Source organism: Cylas formicarius, unplaced genomic scaffold (genome assembly GCF_029955315.1).
Source record: "Cylas formicarius isolate icCylForm1 unplaced genomic scaffold, icCylForm1.1 PGA_scaffold_5__7_contigs__length_24384050, whole genome shotgun sequence".
Classification (NCBI taxonomy): Eukaryota; Metazoa; Arthropoda; class Insecta; order Coleoptera; family Brentidae; genus Cylas; species Cylas formicarius.
The window spans coordinates 9,404,332-9,427,944 of NW_026844341.1; the positions used below are offsets into that span (position 1 = coordinate 9,404,332).

The window sequence follows — 23,613 nt, forward strand, 5'->3', positions numbered from 1 at the left end:
AATAAGTCAATATTTTCCGAGTTATAGCTTGTCAAAACTCATTTTTTTAAATTTTATTTCGAACGACGTAATAAGCTGGTATTTTACACACAGCCTTAATTTAGTAAAAGTCATCGTTACAAAATAAAAGTATTTCATAAATCTGTCACTAGAAGGCTCTTTACCTAGAACGTTTTTTTTATTTTTCCTGTATTTTATTTATATTGCAAAATATAAGAGATTGCCTTAATCAGAATCAGAAATCCTAAAAAAATTTTACTCTTATTTCACGTCTATTAAGTTTTATCGTTTACCTATAAATATGATTTTACATAACACGACTTGATGAAATTTGAATAAGTCATACTGAATATCAGCGATATGCATTTTTGCTACGAAAGAGCAAATGAAAATGCAGATCAAGTACGACGGCTTTATATCGAGCTTTATCCCGATAGAATACAATACATAAAAGACGAGTACCAAAAAACTTGCCGCTCAGAGAAGAATTGCTTGCTCTACAGTTTGGGAAGTTTTGCACGAAAATGATCTTCGGCCCTTTCATGTTCATAGGGTTTAAGCACTGTATGAGGGTGATGAGCACTTGAGCAATCAAGTTTTAGGAAAAATCCAAACTGCGAAATTGTAAATCTTCGAAATATGCATCAGTGGAACATTGATAAAAGGGAATGAAAACATCAGGGTCGGTTTTCTTTAAAAGTATGAACTTCTTTTTTTGGGGGCACTTAAACTCTTTGGTGTATGAAACACATATATGTTATGCATTTGGGTATTTCATTATTGGGCGTAGTTTCATATCTTCCCGACGGTTGAATAATACACCATTTTGAAACTCTCTTAAGGGACAACGTCTGATACAATATTTCCGTACTTACTTTCTCAGGAATGCGTTGTTTAAATTAAAGTAAAGTGGTCCACTGTAATATTCGCAAATCCGAATCATATTCCAAATCTAACGTCAGCCACATCAATACCAGATAGCAATGATCTACGACAAAAATAACAAATGGTTGTTTCTGAACTCAATTTCCGAACACCCTGTATATCGTTTTGAATCAAATTTTCAGTATCCCCTTTTTCAGCATAAGTTGCTTTTTCTTTAGAGTAAGCCAATGAACGATGTCATTTTGTGTTCCAATGAGTATGACAGATCCAGGTGAAATAAGCTGGAAGTAGTCTTCAAAAATATCCGTTTTGATTGAAATGCTTCTAAGCCACCATTTTTGCAAATATTAAACCTTTACCATCAGCCAAGGGTGTATACTTAATTTAGTTATGATTCCTTTAAATAATAGATATCGTTGTTTCCCCTTGAAATTGTCTGACTAAATTCGCCTTCCTGTATTAAAAGCGATTTTTTGCTTTGAGTTTTCTTTTTAGTAACAAAAACAATTATCTTTTAATTTTCCGAAATTTCCTTTTCATTTCAGACATTCCTCTGTTCAAGGTAGATATTTCTTTTATTTAAGTAAAACTGAAAATAAGCCTATCATGTGCGATACCGTTGGAATCTTACTTAAATAATAAGATTTCTATTGTTAATTGCTCAGGTCAGTGGATCAATAAACGTCGGAAGAGTATGTTATTTTTGTTGCTAATATAACAATACAAATTAGCGCTGGTTTTATTGCACATTTTCGGTTGTATTTTGTAACTTACACTTCTCTTTTTAAAAACATGATGTCACTCAGTACAACAACAAAGATCCTAGATTTACCGTTTTTACCGTTGCAGAAGACAAAGTTCTAACAGTTTCCATTTTTCTTATGTCAAAAATGACAAGTGCCAGGAAAAATGTGTTTATGTAATTTTATTAACAATAGAATTGCTTAAAATTGACTGGTAAGATTAATGTTTGTTTTAAAAAATCACGTGAAATCAGTTTTTGCGGAGCGTCTATTGACAGTTGTAAAATCTTGAGCAACTAACAAGGATTTCGAGTAGAGATTACAAAACTGCAAATATTTCGTATCTGCCGGATAACAAAACTGGCCAAAATCGAACATTTTTTTCGCGGTTAAATGTGCAACAATTAGCGAGGGCGCGTAATAAATTTCGAAGATAATGTCGATTTCGCCTATAAATCGCCGGCCATATTAATCATTTTACAGGCACGTCATACACATTTCCGAGAATTAATGGAACGCGATGAATTTCGCGCTTTTGTGCGATCTCCGGCATTAAAATATAATGTTTCTTTTCGAGAATTACATGTTTTCCATACATGACGCGCGGAGGATAATTTAACTCGCAATTATTCAGTTTCAAAAGAAACGAAAGTAGACTGGAATTTCGTTGGTAAAGCCTTATTTCACACATAGCAACAGAGAAAATAAAATTCTGGTCTGACAAACGTTCGATAATGTTTCGAAGAAATTTTCACAGATTGTGGAACTTGTAGGTACAAATCTTCTGGATTTCTCCTGGGTGGGGTGTTGACTCGGTCTCAGTGAAATTTGTCCAAAGAGGCTGCTGGCTTCTTCACATGATTTGTTGACCGTTCCATAGATTAATAGATAACTTGAGTTTTAGTTAATTAAAATTCTCCGACTAGTTAGTTTCAGTTTTTTAAATCATTATGATGGGTGGTAGATCCTTTTCAAATATTGAATTTCAACGACTCGATAATACTGTACAGAATATAAGCGCATATTTCTTTAAAAATATTGATAATAATAATAATAATCATCTTTATTTGAAATTGTGTTAGTATATTACAAAATACAAAAACACAATGCTACTATACATATACATACTACTATACATATACAAATAACTATACTCTACAAATAACCATAACATATAAAAATCGTTACATTATTTTCTCAAAATAGTCTTTTATTGTATAGGGATCTAGTTCTATCAGAAGTGTCCTAATATTTGTTTTAAATCTTTTCGAACTATTTATTTCTTTTAAACTGTTGGGAAAATTGTTATAAAATTTTCTACAAATATAGCATGAACTCTTTTCAGTTAGAGTTAATCTATGTATTGGGTAATTTACATTTCCCGTTCTAGTGTTGTACGTATGGGATGATATATGCAGTTGGAAATATTCCCGATTTTGAAAAAAGAAAATGGGTGACTCGTAAATATAGACACCGTATACTGTCATTAAACCTTTCATCTGAAAAATTCCTGGACAACTATCTCCACACTTCATCTTTTTAATTAGCCTTATAACTCTTTTCTGAACTACAAATAATCTTTGTAGTGTGCTGTGCCCTCCCAAAAAAATAATGCCATATTTTAAAATGGACAGAAAATTGGCAAATTATATATATTTTTTGTATTGTAGTACATGTAACTTCTAACTACTTTAATTCCATAACAAACAGAATTTAACCGTTTTATTAAACTATCAATATGCTCATTCCAGTCTACAAACTAATCTATATTTACCCCTAAAAACTTTACACTATCTACTATATTGATAACATGCTTATCACATTCCGAATGGGGTGGTTTATGCAATTTAGACTGTTTTATTAGAAACAAAATATCGTGTGACTTATCTTTATTTAAAATTAATTTGTTTTCTTTAAAGCAATTGTCGGCTTTTCCAACAACTTACTACCATTGTTCAGAACCTGAGTAATATCTGTACCTCCCACAAGTAAGTTTATGTCGTCTGCAAAACACAAAATGCTTTCATTATTTAGTCCTGTAATCGAATAGATGTCATTTTTATATATTATATATAGAATTGGTCCTTGTATACTGCCTTGTGCGATACTATTAGATTGTGAGTAGTGAGGGCGTCCATTTTTCATAATTTTCACAGACTATTTTCTATTCGATAAATAGGATCTAAACAGTTCGAGCACTTGTCCTCGGACACCATACAATTCTAATTTTTTAAGGAGTAGATCCCTGTTGATGCAGTCATAGGCTTTTGATAAATCCAAAAAAAAGCCAAGTGGCATACCGTCATTTCCGATATGTTTTAGAATTGTTTTAGTAAACTTAAAAAGTGCCGTTCCAGTGGATTTGCCAGACGGTCTCTGATGGTCTCTAAACAAGTTACAGTCAATGAAGAAATCTACCAATCTACCACATACTGCTACTTCAAATATTTTTGAAAAACCAGAAAGAAGACCGATTGGTCTATAATTATCCATTTCTTCCGGGTCACCCTTCTTATATAATGGCTTGATTACAGCTGTTTTTAATTGATCTGGAAAAATTCCATATTTGAAACTGTTTAATAAATGACTGAGAACATTGTTAATATAAGGCACTGATAATTTAACTATGCTTGTAGGTATTTCGTCATAACCACTGCTGTGCTTATTCTTTATTTTATTAGCTATTTAAGTAGCTTCATCTGGTGACATTGGTTGTTAATTGGTATTTTACAACTGAATTGTTTAGGCTCTGATTTTTTGATTAGATCGGGTGTAATTGATAATAAATACTCATTATAACGATTTGCTACTTTCGTAGGATCACCTTGCATTTGAAGATTACTGTTGTTACATTTTGTTCTATTCTATTGTTCAATCTTCTGTCTATATTCTTCAGCTCTGAATGTTTTTAAGAGTTTGCCATTTTCTTTTTTTGTTTGGTTATAGAGCGATTTAAAATAAGTATAAATTCTAGATAGTATAAGTAAAATGTTTAGTTTATTTTTAATATCTAGAACTTGCTGGTTATTTCTATATATATTTTTCCCTTACTAAATTTCATGTAGGCTCATAGAATCATCGATCATCATCATCGATCACACAGGCCTACAAAAAAGTTTTTGACAGATGTTCTTATTTTGAAAATATATTTAATATAATTTTGGTAGGTTGATTTCAAAAATTCTATGCGTTTATTTGTATCCCGTAAGTTTTTTTTGCAAATATTAAAGAAAAAAAAAACGATATTTTTAAAATAATTTATTTTTTTTATTCAGTAAAAAGTGGAATACTAGTTAAAAAAGTGAAAAAGAACCTCTCAGACTATTTTCAGTGAAATGTTCGTCTTTTTGTCAGAAAGCTGCGTTGTCTGGACATTCGCCGTTCCATTTCCTTAATATTCCTAGCTAACTGCTCCAAGTTTTTTAGGAAAATAGTTCAAGTGTGAAAACTGGAAATGCACGTTCAAATTCATATTGCAACCTAGATGATGAAAGCATTGTAACATATTCTAAACAATACTTTCGTGGTTTTCGTCGTTAGGATTCCCAAGAAACTTATCAATTACTTCCTTAAATGAAACCCAGCCGTTTTTCTCGAAATTGCTCATTGTGTTTTGAAAATCTTTGTTCGTATCTTCGTATCTGCGGCCCGACAAATATACCTTCTTGGAAATTTGTGAATTTGAAAATGTTGGAAATTTCTCGCACAAATATTTGAAACTCTGTCCATTTTTGTCTAAGGCTCTAACAAACTGCTTCATCATGCCAAGTTTGATATGAAGAGAGGGCAGTAAAACTTTTTTGAGGTTAACTAAGATATATCTTAATACCTTTTTGCTACCAGGTGTAAGGCTTCTTCTAGAGTGTCATCCTGTTTCAGTCCAATGTCAATGTCTTGACCGACCATCCCACTCACAAAGCATGTAAATTTTGTATAACCCTCCTGTTGTCCTAAGAGCATACACAGCACTTTAGTGTCACCACAAAGTAATTTATCTTCTTTCAAACAAGTCTTAAATTTTCATAAGTTTCTTTAGCCTGGACGCTAACAATTCGGATGCATCCCTCGCAAGGTGCAAATATACAATTACAATATTTTAATTCGCTATGGTTAAACACTTTCGGTTCTCTGAAATCTGGTATGAAATCTGAGTCATTCGGATCAGAATTAGATGGCGATATGATGTTTTCCAGTTCTTCTGGGGTGGTGGGTATCGGCATATGTGGTCCATGAGGAACTGGTCGAATAGCAAAGTCAAGATTGAGATACACAATTTGTTTCTTCTTTTTATTATTAAAATTATTATTATTAAATTATTATTATTATTATTATTAAACATAATACGAACGAGAATAGCAATCATCACTTTGATTCCTACGATCTCGCCATGCCAAAACACTAAAGCTTAAACATTGTTTCCTACCTTTTTGCCAGTTTCTTGATGATTCAATATAAACGGAACAAACAGTATGAGGAGTCCAAGACTTGTTTTGTTCGCCAAGTTTTACTCCATAATAAGCGTTTATTTTTCACAAAAGAAATTATAGTTTGCCTTAGCTTTACTACGACATAACTACCACAGATATAACAAAGGTTGTTATTAATTTTATTATTATTATTACAAAAAAATATTCTAAAACAACTCTATACTCATTTTTTTCCATTATCACGACAATACTCACATCGACTCTCAACTGAAAACCAGGCGTCCAAAATGGCCGAAACTTTGGTTATTAATTATCAAATAATGCACGATTACTAGCTTTTAGTAACTAGTGCCGCCGTTTTCATTGTTGAGATCTGAAACTTTCCAAGTGACCCTCGTACACTTATTTTTGCACATGATTATACCGAAAGTTTCATTCAAAAAATTGAAATTTGGACACTTTACAGTCCGAAAAGTAAAAGTTTTTGAAAATCTTGTATTTTGTATGTCGAACAACTCTGTATATACAGGGTGTACCATAAAAAAAACATAACTTTAGCTCGTACCTTAAAATATATATTTTTTGCAAAATGAAAAATGTATATGATTTCATTTCTATCATCTTATTACGATACAGGGTGTTTAACATAGAAATGGTTACCGAAATGGCGAAATCATCCGGCAACATCTTTTGTTTCTAGAAAAGGCACACAGAGTACATTACTTAACAATCTACGTCCGGTTAGGTACTACTTCGAAAAATAGATTGCTGAATGAAGCTGGACGCGACTTTTAACACCCGATTCTGTGTATTAGTCCGGCAGCTGGTGACAAATTATAAGCCTTCCGTTCACAGAACGCGGAAAATGTGGTTATCCAACAATGGGGCAATGGTAAAAAAATACAAAGAAATCATGGAAGAATGTATCATTTGACTTGGCACTTATCTAGATCTAGATACTTAACCAATTGCGACATGAAAATCTTGTCGTAAAAGAACAGCTTTGTGTTGCACATAAGCTCAATATTATCTATAGAAGTAGCCTTGGAAGAAAGGAAGAAGAAAATGTCAGCGTTATTATTAGTGAAGCTGCACAACCCCAAACTTTAAAGTGATAGAAGAGAATGCAGGCATAAGTTCAAAGTTATTGATATATTGGAAGTTTAATGCGCAATGTACTTAATAGTGACAAAATTTTTCTTTAGAAAATTTAAGCAAACTTCTTAATGCAGTCTTGTTTGGAGATATATTGAAAGTTTTATATCTCGCTCATTTATAATTTTGAGATTTTTAAATTTTTGACGTTATATATCCTTATATATCCTTTCTCTATCTGACAATACCAAATAGTTTTATCCAAGTTGTATATCAAAAATGTTACGAGATATTCATGTCATAATTTTGGTTAGTTTGGTTTTGGTTCAGTCACTGAGTTCTGTTTGGTTAATTGATACACTTTTTTCTTAATTTTTTGAGACACGAATCTTCGAAAGGTGGCGAAAAAATTATTTCCATCGCCAGCTCCCGGACTATGCTACAATGACGCGAGAGAGATTGTTTTCTATTGGTTTTCTGTTGCAGACTTACCGTCACTGGCAGCAACTCATCAAGACACAAGAAACACGAACAAAGGTACATTTAGAAGCCGCTTTTTGTGTTTTAGTTATTTGTGTTATTGGTGTTTCTTTAACATAGAAAACCGATAAAAAGCAAGCTTTAATTGTCGTGAGCGCTTAAAAGTAATATAATAATATACATATATGGTGTCCGAATAAAATGATTTTTGAAGCTGTGATAAATTCATATCTATTTTGTGCGGTACATTTTAATATAAGTCGATGAAATGAGCTTTTCGTACGGTTACTTAATAATAATAAATAATACTTAATAATAATAATACTTAATCAATTAATAAAATCAATAGATAGTCAAAGAAGTGTTCAACAAAGTAATGATAACGGCATCTCAATAACTTTATCCTAACCTAGTATTTGTATTAATGTCTAATGCTCCATAAATAAAATTAACCTGTAGCTGAAATTACTATATTTTGATACCCTAGCACATTTTCAATTAATGTATTATTTTCCCTCACTTTTATTTAATAATTAGGATTAGTCAATTAATCAAAATTATTCAATAGTTGAAGAGTAACTGATCTAATTAATCAATTAATCAATCAATTATCAATATTAGGTATTCTTTGTTCCCAATGGGTTGATTTTTTCTAGGCACAGGATTACGATGGGTTTTAATAAGATGTATTTAAGGTAATAAATATTTAACAAATTTAAACTAATTAAAACGATAGGCAATCTGAACAGACAGTCAAAAGAGATATTTTTAAATGGTTTTCTACGTTTCAATAATAAAATAAATCTATATTTAATAAAATTAGTTAGTCTCCAGCAATTGATTACTGTCCTAGTTGATATATCAATGATATCAAATCTGACCAATGTCAGTTACTGGGTAATTTGGCACCTTTCTGTAATGCAAAAAAATAATTTAGATAAGTATAATATATTATGCCACAAGTATGGTAAACGGCTCGCTCCGCTCGTGCCATATAAGCTCGTGCCTTAAAAAGTTTTTCTACTCCCGTCTGTAAAATACCTAATTACTCACTGATTTAGCGAACGGAAAGCGTCACTTTACCACGTTAGATTCGTTTCCCACGAATCCGACCCATTTCGGACATTTCCGGGATTTTACCGCACGGATTTGGGAGCGATCGGATGTTTTCGGAGATATTTCCCACGCTTTGAATTTTGACTTTTGTCAATTCTGACGGTCATGTCAGTGAATGTATTCGTGTTGTTTTGCGGAAGTGTACCCAAAAACTAACGGTCGTAGAAAAAGTATAGTATGCAATACATTCGGTAAACTTTTTAACACACTCGTTTATTAAAAACTCGCTCCGCTCGTGTCAAATAAACTCGTAAGTCAAATGCCATTTACCGCACTTGTTGCATAATATACTATTACCAAACGTGTTGCATACTATACCTTTTCTACTACCGTTAGTTTTTGGCAAAAGAACACGGTTACGTTCACTACCATGACCGTCAGAATTAACAAACGTCAAGATTCAAGCCGTGCGGTAAAATCTCTGAAAACATCCGATTCCAAACCCGTGCCGTAATATCCCGGAAATGTCCGAAGTGGCTCGGATCCGTGGGAAACGAAACTGACGTGGTGAAGTGACGCTTCCCGCACTCTAGATCGGTGTGTAATTAGGTATTTTACAGACGGGAGTAGAAAAACAATATTTTAATTTGATTTTAAATTTCCTTTGACATCCTAAATAACAAATTAAAATTTTATTTGGTAAATTCAGTATACCTAGACATTAATAACTACCTGCAAAGCGGAACCTTTTGCCCCAATCCAACTTTTTTTTCTTTTTTAAAATAGCACTTTATGCCATGGATATTATTAGATATTTTTGTAGAAACCTAGTTCAAAAATTCAGGATAACAAGCCAGCATTTCCTTTTGGATGATTTACTTCTTTTTTTCAAATTTACTTCCGTTTCCCCTAATACCCATTGTACACTTTTTCTTTACCTGTGGATCACTTTTTTAGCAAAGTTCCTAAGCTCCGTATAGAGGTCCTTTTTAATTAGAACATTTCAATCGACGAACCCCGAATAAGCTTTTTCAATGCCGTATAAAAAAGCAAATCGAATCAAGTTCGCCCCTTCCCCGCCCTACTTCTATTTTTTTTTCATCCCCTCGTCCTTTGAATTCTTTCGCGTTTTCATTCTACCGATCTCCCATCTCGAAACATAACGAAATATAATGCCCTTATCCGACGAGACAATAGAGTGAAAATAAACAGAAAGTTATATCAAAGAGCAGTTTTAGCGCTACTCACATTGTTTGCTCTGCCCCCCCGTTCTTGCTTTTATTGCGCCCCGTACCTCGACTTTTGTGTAACTATAGACGAAAATATAAAAATTATTATCCAGCTTTTCATCGGAAATACGCTGTATACGTTTTCCATTTCCGTAATCCCTTTTTGCCAGCGGAAAATGTTGTGTTCACTCACGCGGTCGATGCATCTTGCGTTACGGGGAAAACAATGATAAATGTTGATGATTTTTGAATTCAGAAATTCATCCATTTCCTCAGGTACTGAGGATAAATATAGGTAAGGCAAAAAACACGCGAAATCTACATATTTCGTTGGTATTTATTTTTATTACAATTGTAATTAAAATGTGTCATTTATCTATTATTTTCGGAAATTTATTTTTGGCGAGGACAACACTGTTACATGCAATGCTCAAAGATGTTGATAATATCTAGAATTAAATATGGCTAAGAAAGTCAAACATCTGGCGCAGTCAGATTTTGCTGAAGCCCCAAATTTAGAATGAAATTAACAGGCAGAGGAACAGATAACGCTTGTAGTGTTAAAGGCATGGAACTGAAGACAAGGAAGTATTTAAATCAAAGTTTAATCGGGTAGCATTTTGCTTTCCCAAAAAAAAAATTTTAAACTTATTTTTCAAGGTCAATGGCGCCCGTGAAAAGTATTAAAGAGGCATTTTGGTTAATCACACTTACAATTTGGTATGATACACTTTTAATATAATCGATTAGATTATAATTTCCAAATATAATCACTGAAGACTTATAAATACTGCCTTTAGGCCATAATTCCGCTGGGTTTCACTCTCCTTTTCATTGACTTTTTAATATCCTTCTGCCTAGGGAAGCTTTTAATAAACAATTATTTACAAGCAAATCTGTTGCTGTTAAAATATATTCCCGTTGTACTCTGTAAAATATACCACAGATATTAATTGTCCTTTAAAATCTTCCATGCGGAGACACCGTCTATATCTTTCAGGTCAAGCTCCTATATAAGGGGTGTTCTTTTTCGATGTATAGAACTTTAAGTTGCAATAAAACAACGTGGATTATTCGATTGACATGAATTTTATTTATCCGATGGATAATCTTGCGCCATTACATTTTAAATACGATTTGTGGCATATGACCGCCACGGCTGGCGCGAATGTAGTCCAATCTGGACGTCCAATTTTCAATGACTTTTTCCAACATTTATGCCCGTATATCGGCAATAACACAGCTAATGTTGTCTTCCAAATGGTCAAGCGTTTGTGGCTTATCCGCATAGACCAATGACTTTACATAGCCCCCCAGAAAGTAGTCTAGCGGTGTTAAATCACAAGATCTTGGAGGCCAATTCACAGGTCCAAAACGTGAAATTAGGCGGTCACCAAACGTGTCTTTCAATAAATCGATTGTGGCACGAGCTGTGTGACATGTTGCGACGTCTTGTTGAAATCACATCTCCTGGACATCATGGTTATTCAATTCAAGAATGAAAGAGTTAGTAATCATAGCTCTATACCTATCACCATTGACTGTAACTTTCTGGCCATCATCGTTTTTGAAGAAGTACGGACCAATGATTCCACCAGCCCATAAAGCGCACCAAACAGTCAGTTTTTCTGGATGTAACGGTGTTTCGACATATACTTGAGAATTAGCTTCGCTCCAAATGCGGCAGTTTTGTTTGTTGACGTAGCCATTCAACCAGAAGTGCGCTTCATCGCTAAACAAAATTCGCTTATGAAAATCGGGAACAACGCCAATCTCGTTTTGGGCCCATTCGACGAATCTACGCCTTACTTGATGATCGTTTGGCTTCAATTCTTGCACGAGTTGGATTTTGTAAGCACGTAAACTAAGATCCTTCCGCAAAATCTTCCATAAAGTGGATGGACACAGATCCAATTCCTGTGCTCGATGGCGGATGGACTCATTCGGGTCTTCCTCAATGCTACGCTCTACAATAGCTTATTCTGTACGCATCGTACGGCGTCTCTGGAGATGCAAGTTATCAATAAGAGTAAACGTGGTGCGAAAACTTTCCATGGGCAATCGAATTATCTGCTCTGATGGACGATTTTGACGACGATAAAATGGACGTAGTGCGCGGTACGTATTCCGCACAGAACCATTATTTTTGAAATAAAATTGCACTATTTGCAAGCGTTGTTCAGGCGTGAGTCTATTCATGATAAATTGCCAAACTAAACTGAGAATAAATCACTTGACAGCTGTTAAATCGGTCGCCATCTTGAACAGTAATGCCAACTTAAAGTTCTATACGTCGAAAAAAAACACCCTTTATATCCGCACAAATATATAACAAAAGTGTAGTGTAAGTGTATAGAATTCTTATGATTTTCTTTTATGGGAACGAGTTACCCTATACGATTCTTGCAAGTTCTTGTTCATGTGTGTGTGGCTTATTTTTAATTTGTAACGGTGAGACGGTGAGTTTTTATAGCGACTTACGACTAACCTTATGCAAACATTTCAAAAAGAGAGTAGGAATTAAAATGAAAGAGTCTCCGTAATGTAAAAAGTAAAAATTTTACTGTTACTCAGTGGACTCAGTAACTCAATGATGTTGCTCAACGAGCAATAGGAAAATTACTTTTTAAAGTGACACATGAGGAGATGCCATCGCGTCTCTTCGTCTGCCATTGAGTCATAAAAATTTCATAAAAATATTGACGAGCCAAGTTGAGCCCGATAGTATCGACATTCGAATTGTTTTTCTTGAATATCATCTGGAAGGGAACCGATAGACGGCTAGATTCCTTTCTCGATCATCTTAATTCTTTGCGACCGTCCATTAAATTTACCGTTGTGAAATAGAAGAACAGAAGAAGAATACATGTCCTAGATTCTTTGTATATTGGAAACGTACACATACCAGGAAGTATTTAAATTTCGAGTCTAGCTATTTGGAATCAACCAAACACCATGCAGAAGACAATCAAAATATACACTGACGAAGCATCAGTCGATGTAGATAGCAGAAAGTCTTGACGATGCCATACGTGCCATCAGCCAAGATTAGGCCATTAGCGAAACAATACAAAGTCAAGACTGCATTCAAGTCCATGTATGAACCAAGCAATACAACACCAATTGGAAGTTGTTCACAACGAATTGGAAATAGCGCAAGTTTGAGGGGGCTGTTTCCATTAAAAAGTATATAATCAATGCAAGCGTGGAAATAACCATTCTCCCTCCGAAGCGATTGCGATTAAAATCGATTTTTACTGTATAATTTATAATTTGGAATTCCCTTCCTCGCCGAGCATTCTATTTTCCCCTTTAGCCACAATTATCACCTCGTTTAGGCACTTCCCCCACGCAGTAGTGATATATTCCGTAGGGGATCAAGAATTGATTCATTACGCAGAGGGGTTTCTAGTTTCGAGAGATTAAACCGAAAATAACAGTTACTTTAAGTAATTGAATTACTTGCTACCTCAAATGACATTCGGTTAGCGTACGGCGAAGCGAAGATGAGAGATAATATTGATCGATAAGAATCAACGAATATTCTACATGTGTTGTATTTCTCACACATGTTTCCTTCATAATAGTTTCTCTTTAATGATCGATTTCTTTCTTCTTTTCCTTGATTACTTGTCGTTGTAAAACCCAAAATTAGCAATGCAATGACTTCTGTTATTTTAAATAAAAAGTCATCGATAGATTTCACCTAAAATCGAATCTGAGGCGAACCCAAACAGTGTCCCAAAATGACACAATTTATTTAATAAGAATTTGTATGGCGTTCATGCTATCTATTCTTAATTTAATCAGAAATAAATCTATAAGAGTAGATATATATATATATATATATATATATATATATATATATATATATATATATATATATATATATATATATATATATATATATATATATATATATATATATATATAGGGTTTTTCACTTAAAACTCCGCACGCCAATAACTCCAAAACGAAAAGAAATATTTAATTTATGTAAAAAGTAGTCAAAGTGTGGGGTCAAGTTGATATTTCCTAAAGTTTAAAAAATTCGACGCCTGCAAAAAGCTGGGCGTCGCGACGGGTCGAAAAATTATTCGATTGCAGAGACTTTGGAAATACGCGCATACAAAAGTACATATTATTTAAAAACTTTTTTGTTATTTACTCAAACTTATTTACTTTACCCGTTTCTAAGTTATACCGATTTAAAGTAAACATTTCTTGATTAATAAAAAATGTGATTAATGCTTATTTTTACAAGTATGCCATGAATGTTAGTTATTATGGCAACCATTGTTGTCGCAGTTGTTTTAAGTGCAATTACAAACAATAGATTTCAACTATTTTAGTATGATTTTATTTATTATTTTTTATCGATTTAGTTTTGATAACATGATAAATAAATGAAAAAAGAGTAAAATACCTACAATAACCAAAATTATTATTGCAATTAACTACATAATAAGACATTTCAAAAATTTTGTTCAAAATTATGTCCATCTGCTCGAACACAACTATCAAAAACTTTTAACAGATGAGCTTGGGTCACTTGTAGGAGAGTCCTTCTTGTGATAGCGGCACACGCTGCACTAATTTTGTTAATGAGATAAGCCATATCTTCGATAGGTTCTTCATAGATAACGTTTTTTAGGTAGCCCCAAAGAAAATAATCTGGTGGTGTAATGTCCGGGGACCTCGCCGGCCACCTTACCGGTCCATTAGTACCAAACCATCTATTGGGATATTCTCGGTTCAAATACCTCGTTACTATTTGGGCATTATGTGCAGGCGCTCCATCCTGCTGTAGCCACATATTCATTCTAGTGTCAAGAGGCACTTCTTCTAATAGTTCCGGATGTGTAGTTTGAAGAAATCTTAAATAGCGATCTGCATTTAAAGTTCCTTCGTAAAAGTAAGGTCCAATAAGGAATCCATTTAATATGCCGCACCAAACATTGATACTAAAAATTCGTTGGTTACCTCTTTCTGTAATCCAACGAGGATGGTTTTCGGACCAAAAACGACAGTTGTGTCTATTAACGATTCCATTATTTTGAAATCGACTTTCGTCGCTCCATAAAATTTTCGAGAGAAAATTTGCATCTTGGCAATACAAATCGGACAATGTCGCTAAGAAATACATTCTTCTAGCATAATCGCCTGGTTCTAGTTTATGAACTAGTTTACTTTTGTACGGGTGAAAAGAGTTTCTATGTAGAATTCTCCACGAAGAACTTATGGTAACACCGGTATTTTCTTTTATCTCTGATAGGGATATCTTGGGGTTATTATCAACCTGCTGAATTACAGCAGAAGTATTTTCATCATTTGCAGCCGTCCTGTTCCTATCTCTTTTAGGTTTTATGAAGCTGTCATATTCTCTTAAGTTTTTACATAAACTTGAAAAGGTTTTTGCATCGGGGACTCTTCTATGCGGATAACGCCGTGCGTAAACTCTTTTTGCTTCTCTACAATTGCATCTGCATTCTCCAAACACCAGTAACATGTCTACTTTTTCCTCATTGCTAAATTGCACCATTTTCACATAATAATTCTTAGTTTTTTTAAATCGAACAAATTTGGATATTTCTTGTGACAATTTTTTGATACAGCAATAACAACTTACGTTTGTAATTGCACTTAAAACAACTGCGATAACAATGGTTGCCATAGTAACTAACATTCATGGCATACTTGTAAAAATAAGCGTTAATCACATTTTTTATTAATCAAGAAATGTTTACTTTAAATCGGTATAACTTAGAAACGGGTAAAGTAAATAAGTTTGAGTAAATAACAAAAAAGTTTTTAAATAATATGTACTTTTGTATGCGCGTATTTGCAAAGTCTCTGCAATCGAATAATTTTTCGACGCGTCGCGACGCCCAGCTCTTTGCAGGCGTCGAATTTTTTAAACTTTAGGAAATATCTACTTGACCCCACACTTTGACTACTTTTTACATAAATTAAATATTTCTTTTCGTTTTGGACTTATTGGAGTGCGGAGTTTTAAGTGAAAAACCCTGTATATATATATATATATATATATATATATATATATATATATATATATATATATATATATATATATATATATATATATATATATATATATATATATATATATATATATATATATATATATATATATATATGATGACACTATACTCCGGGATATCATCCGTTCGCTCGTTGAACTCCGACTGGAATCCTGCATCCGACTGGAACTGCAGACGTTTCGCCAAAATCTCACTTGGCATCTTCAATGCTCGCGCTCCGAGTGTTCGAAGTGATATCCCGGAATATAGTGAACAGTGAACAGACTATCAAAAATCTCGGGATGTATTAATTGAAAACCAATACAGTGTGTCCCCCTTAAGAACTCTTGCAAAATCTTTGTTTACGGTTCGATTTTGATAAAAAAAAAATTGTCGGATAGGTCTGTGAAAAATGTTCTAAAATCTTGTTTTAGTTATTTTTCAACTTGAAATCATGGCCAACTGAGACTAAGTTCGAATACAGGGTGCTCGAAATATCTCCGGCGCCTCGCTTAAACATTACTCCTGTAGAATATTGATTTATGACTCAATGTTGATCATTTTGTTTGTGTTGGATAGATTCCACTGAAAGACAAAGATATGCTGTATTTTTCTAATTAAAAAGGATTTAGAGAAGCGAATATTCGACTGTCAAATTCACTCGCTACTATATATTTTAATTTTGTTTACATCTTTTGAATACCAAGATTCATTACTGCTGTTGTTTTAAGATGATACTAAAAAATAAATATCTTATAATTAAAATTTGTACGATCTTAAAATCAGATACAAAATAATCGTTATTTACAAGGTTTACAATATTAATTTTTTTAAAACAATAAAAACTTGGGTCATTGGTCTAGCACTACCTTTAGATAGTGATAAATACGAGTCTGTTGACAATTTTAAAAAATTGAAATTGAGATTAGTATAATAAGTTTTTTTTATGTAGTCGTGAATAAGAACTCGTTGACATTTTATTCGTTAAAAAATCCCTAATAGCTCTTCTCGATATTTGACATCAAAAATTGGTCCTCTTTGGCCATGACTTTTATAACATTTATTTTTTTTAGCTCCTTAATATTACTTCTCTCGTCTCTCTCGTTTGTTAAATAGTTCCAGTTATCCATGACTTTAAGTTGAAGCGCAATAAGCAAAATAAATTTTTAGTGCATTTTTCAAAGATCTATCCAACAAAAAAATTTATCAAAATCGAACCATAAACAAAGATTTCACAAAGGTGTACAGTTCTCGAGTGGGACCCACTGTATATTGACTGTAAAGTTTTTGACGAATTTTGATTAATTTCTAAATACATTACAAAAAATAACGGAATGGTATAATTTAAATGTTTCGACGAAAACGCGTTGGGTGGAAATATTCAAACACATTCGCGCCAAGATAGTGCAGCATGAAAACCTTTCTATTGTAATGGGATATATTTTATATTTGCCTGCTGCAGAAAGAGTATTTTCTATATGAACAATTTGGGGACATCTCATAAAAAACAGCTATAAATTTCAGCCCTAAAGGCGATGTTGATAATTAAGGTGAATATAAAAAAAAAACGTGCCAAGCTTGATTCTTCACATTTCACAACTAATGACCATCAGATTTTCGTGTCAGGTTTAGACAATGTAAGCCAAGAACCCTTAATCATCCTAGGCGATTTCATTGCAAAGGTTGGAAAGACCAGCAACTTACAGAGTGTCCTGGGTAGGTATGGGCTTCGACACAGAAATGCTCGAGGAGAGAGACTAATTCAATTTGCAATAGACAACAATCTCAATATCGCAAACACCATGTTTAAACACCACCCTAGACGACTTTCAACGTGGACATCGCCCGATCAAAAAACGAAAAATCAAATTGATTATATCTTAATAAGCTGTAGATGGCGGTCCTCTATTACCAATGTTAAAACAAGACCTGGCATGGAATGTGGATCAGATCATAAACTCTTAGTGGCAAGCTTTCATCGCAAACTAAGGGCAGTGAAAGTAAACAAGACGACAAGGTGTGCAATACCCTCTACTGAGAAAATAATGATAGCACTGAGCTCTGTCGAAATGCCTAGACAAAAAGACGATGTACAAGAAATTTGGAATGATACTAGAACTTGGATAAATGAAATAGTCAAAAAAAGCTGTACACCTGGTAAGACGGAGATAAAACCCAACCCTTGGTTATCTGATAATACTGTCAGTTTGCTGGAATCACGAAAACACCTAAAAGCCTTACCAGCAACAATATCTGATAAAAAAACATCAATAAAGAAATAAAAATCAGCTGTAGACAGGATAAAAACGCACACATTCATAAAATCTGCATGGAAATAGAAAAGCACTCCGCAACCAACGAATCTAGGGAACTGTTCAATAAAGTAAAATACCTCTCTCGTGAGTTTAAATTTCGCACACAAATTATACAGGACGAAAATGATAGAACGACTACCGATCCGGAAGGCATTGCTGAGGTCTGGCGGAAATACTGCAATAAACTTTACAACGATGATGGACCCTTAAACACCGTAAACCATTCTACACTTACTGAACACGAACCCGGGATTCTTAAATCGGCGGTTGAATGTGCCTTAAAGAGCCTCAAAAACAATAAAAAAGTTCAGGCATAGATGGCATAGCTGCAGAGACACTAAAGTCAAAAGGACAGCCTGTAGTTGAAGTTTTACATTTTATATGTAATCGAGTTTGGAAGACAGGAGTTTGGCCAGGCGAATGGTGCGGCTCACTTTATATTCCACTGTATAAAAAGAGTAACCCAGCAGACTGCAATAACTACCGCATGATTGCATTAATACCCCATGCATGCAAAATTCTCCTACAGATCATTAATAACAGACTTAGACCATATCTACTACCCCAGATTGCAGAAGAACAAACCGGTTTTATGCCGGGTAAGGGTACGAGAGAACAAATAGGAAACGTACGACAACTAATTGAGAAAGCTAGAGAATTTAACATAACAATGTACCTCTGTTTTGTCGACTACTCCCTGGCCTTCGACTTGGTAAAATGGACAAAACTGTGGCAAATACTCAAAGAAATGGGGGTCCCTGACCACCTAATAATCCTTATCCGACAGCTCCATGAACATAATTACGATCTGATAAGAATCAACGATGTCACATCAAACAGGTTTCAAGCGATGAAGGGTGTCAGACAAGGATATGTTCTCTCGCCCTTACTGTTCAACAAATACACCGAATACATAATGCGGGACATTCTGGTTAACTGGCAGGGTGGCATATCTGTAGGGGGAAGAAAAGTCAACAATCTGAGATATGCCGACGACACACTAATTATAACATCTAGTGTAGAAGAAATGGAATTTATTATGCACCGTCTCCAGGAAACCAGTGCAGAATTTGGATTGAAATTAAATCCAAACAAAACTAATGTCATGATTGTAGATCGGCAAAACCAAAAAAATGTGGTGAATAAGTACCTGTACTTGGGATCCTTAATTGACAATAGCGGTGCATGCGAAGGTGAAATAAAGCGAAGAATTGCACTAACTCGAACAGCCGTAACTAAGTTAAGTAAGATCTGGAGAGATACAGCCATCACTAAAAACAGCAAACTAAGATTGTTGAATTCACTTGTGTTCCCGATTGCCACTTATGGAGCTGAAACCTGGACGATCAAGAAGAGCGATGCAAGGCGGATAGATGCCTTTGAAATATGGGCGTACAGACGGCTGTTACGGATTCCCTGGACGGCCCACCGTACAAATGAGTCCGTTCTACAAGAACTATATACTGAACTAAATCTGTCAAAGATGGTAAATCGAAGCTTTCTAACATTCATTGGCCATATTTCAAGAAGAACGGACTCGCTGCAACTACTAATAGTCGAAGGAAAGGTAGAAGGAAGCCGCGCGGAAGGTCACCCAAAAGATGGAGAGATCAAACCAAGGATCTTATCGGCCATGGCCTCCATGAAGCCGTAATCATGGCTCGGAATAAAACGGAATGGCACAATACCATAACCACTGTTTCAAGAGCATCATTGTCACTAATCCCTTCTTAGGGAAATGGGCCAAAGAGAGAGAGAGAGAGAGAGAGAGACCTGAAGCAACGCCGGGTTCATATAAGTTTTATTCACCAAAATCCACTTTCTATTGTTTCCAAACATAGCATAAATCAATGCACTTCAAACATTAGTTTCAAAACAACAATAATGAACAGTTATTTGATGGCGCTCGCTTTTAGTAAAATATCACTAATTTTTTGTAATAAAAGTTTACCACTAATTCTTTGCTTGTAAAAGAACATCATTGGACACTCTAAGATTGCACGTCACTCCGGGGGGGTTTTATATATTTCTTATATGACCGCGCAATTTACGGTAGAGAATTAAAATTTACTGCCCGCTCTACTGTCAGGGATTAATTAGGATTTCGCCGTGATGTCTATTTCTGTTTTGCAATAAAACTTTTTATGCTCCATTAAGCCGCCATCGCAAACGTTCCGGTTTCCAATTTCGTCAGTGTTAACGGTCAACTTTTGTAAAAGTTTTTTCCGTCCTAATGGACGCTGGGCAATAACGCCGTGATCTGGAGCTACCGCGACATCAATTTAATAATTCGCCGCTGGTAATTTTTCTATTAAGATTTAGTTATTTCAAAACATAAGTTACATCTGCGACATAAGACATCTGAGTTTAAAAAAGTATTCACACCAAGCAAACAGGCAAGAGTTATCCAAAGGATAGCTTTTCTCTAGAAAATATATAAGGGGTGTTTTCTTTCGATGTATAGAACTTTAAGTTGCAATAAAACAACGATGGATTATTCGATTGACATGAATTTTATTTATCCGAAAGATAATCTTCTTGCATTACATTTTAAAAATGATTTCTGGCATATGACCGCCACGGCTGGCGCGGATGTAGTCCAATCTGGACGTCCAATTTTCGATGACTTTTTCCAACATTTGTGGCCGTATATCGGCAATAACACGGCGAATGTTGTCTTCCAAGTGGTCAAGCCTTTGTGACTTATCCGCATAGACCAATGACTTAACATAGCCCCACAGTAAGTAGTCTAGCGGTGTTAAATCACTAGATCATGGAGGCCAATTCACAGGTCCAAAACGTGAAATTAGGAGGTCACCAAACGTGTCTTTCAATAAATCTATTGTGGCACGAGCTGTGTGACATGTTGCGCCGCCTTGTTGAAACCACATCTCCTGGGCATCATGGTTATTCAATGCAGGAATTAAAGAGTTAGTAATTATAGCTCTATACCGATCACCATTGACTGTAGAACGTTACAGGGCATCATCGTTTTTCAAGAAATGCGGACCAATGATAACGGTGTTTCGAAATGCACTTGAGGATTAGCTTCGCTCCAAATGCGGCAGTTTTGTTTGTTGGCGTAGCCATTCAACCAGAAGTGCGCTTCATCGCTAAACAAAATTCACTTATGAAAATCGGGAACAACGGCATTCTCGTTTTGGGCCCATTCGACGAATCTACGCCTTACTTGATGCTCGTTTGGTTACAATTCTTGCACGAATTGGATTTTGTAAGCACGTAAACCAATATCCTTCCGCAAAATCTTCCATAAAGTGGATTGACACAGATCCCACTCCTGTGCTCGATGGCGGATGGACTCATTCGGGTCTTCCTCAATGCTACGTTCTACAGCAGCAATAGCTTCTTCTGTACGCACCGTACGGCGTCTCTGGGGATACGAGTTATCAATAAGAGTAAACGTGGTGCGAAAACGTTCCATGGTTAATCGAATTAACTGCTCTGATGGACGATTTTGTCGACGATAAAATGGACGTAGTGCGCGTATTCCGCACAGAACCATTATTTTCGAAATAAAATTGCACTATCTGCAAGCGTTGTTCATCATGAATTTCCAAACCAAACTGAAATTAAATCACTTGACAGCTGTTAAATCGGTCGCCATCTTGAACAGTAATGCCAACTTAAAGTTCTATACATCGAAAAAAAACACCCTATACTATGGCAGCAACGCAAAATTACGGTGTTTAAAACTTAATTTTTAAGGCAGCATTTTGTATTACTCTTAGCGGCTGAAGATGAACACTGTATATACCTACAATTATAACAAAAATTAATAGTATTTTGCAATAAATATTTTAATCACTTACCTTTCAGATGATTAGCAATTTTCTTAGTGAGCTCCACTATTGTATCATTAGCATTAAAATCTTGAGTAAAAGCAAATTGATTATTGCACAATAGATCAAATTAAAGAGACACTTTTCAAATAATTTTCTTAAATTTTATAAACATTAATAGGTTCGTTTACAGCAGTGATTTTCAAAGTGGTCTATACGGACCCCCAATTAGCAAAGACAGATAAATTGCGCCAAATATGACTTCAGTTATTAGTTGTTTAATATTGAAATCATGATAAAATATACGAGTACTCCCCAATAGTTTTGTTTTTCAATACATACTCTCCTTTGTGTGTTTCTTTGCTTTATCATAGAATTTAAAGTTGACATATAGAAAGCATATTAAATAACATTATTTTTGAATTAAACTACTTATTTACGACCTTGCCGGTCATTTATTAAATAACTTGCATTGAATTTTTATTTTGTTAATTATTTATTATTATTCATTATGTAATATTTTATTTTACCTTTTTTGTGTTCACTTTCAAATTTCAATCATATCAAAACCCTAAGTAACATTCATAACATTCCCCTTCTCACACTCATGTGAAATGGCTGTATGCCTATGCCTGCTATAATATCTAAGACCACGCGATTTAAATTTGACTTTGATTTTTTAACATAGAGCTGCTGATTATTTGAATACGTCTTTTATGCAAAAGTTTTTGGCAATGACGCTATGAAACCATCATCTGGAAAGATGTCGCCCTGAAAAAACAGATAAAGATTTGAAATACTTTCAAACTGTCAAATATAATCTTCAGAACAGACTCGCGCTGGACAGAATGTTGGTTTCGAAGTCACAAAGAAACGATGATGATATTCGGGAATCTTACAATGTCTCGCTACTTATAGCAAAATCTGGAAAACCGCAAACCATCGGAGAGAAGTAATTTTGCCAGCCATTGAACAGGTTTCAAAAACTGTTTTTCACAAACCTGCATTTAATATCATTAAGCAACAATACTGTCGAAAGAGGCATTGAAGAAATAAATTCTGATATTTTAAAGCTTCTTGTGTAATTATTTGTTTTGTTATGAATCAAGAAATCTACGTAGAACTGCTCTTACCAAGAACTTTGAAAACCGGTACTTCGTCGAAAAAGCAATCACTTTATCAAATATAATATCAGTAGTTATCGTGGATTTATAAGTCGTTTAAAACAAAATGTGTCAGGAGTGTTAGCAAGACATTACGTTATCCATCGGCAATATTTAGTTGCTAAAAATTTGAAAGTTATATTGCATGAATCTCTTCAATTAGTTGAATACACGGTTACATTTTTTAAACAAAACAAAGGAGTAACATTCTTTAAATTAATTACATAGCCCGGTGGATGAAGGCTGACTCCAGCTCTTTTTCGCGACTTCTTGCCAGAGATTCATCGAACTGTTTCGACCGGTCTGGATCGGCATTAGATCAAAACATTCCAGGGGCCGGCGGCCTACGAAGGACTCGCGAAGCCGGGTCACGCGCGTC

At 34.5% G+C, this 23,613-nt stretch overlaps 1 protein-coding gene across 1 annotated transcript in view; it reads left to right on the forward strand.

Moving 5' to 3' along the window:
* LOC132701695 (hemicentin-1-like) overlaps positions 1-23,613 on the forward strand; it is a 579,646-nt gene that overhangs the window by 532,706 nt on the left and 23,327 nt on the right. The window contains exon 5 of the mRNA XM_060669811.1: positions 7,637-7,687. Coding sequence (XP_060525794.1) covers positions 7,637-7,687 — 51 coding nt within the window. The remainder of the gene's footprint in view (positions 1-7,636; positions 7,688-23,613) is intronic.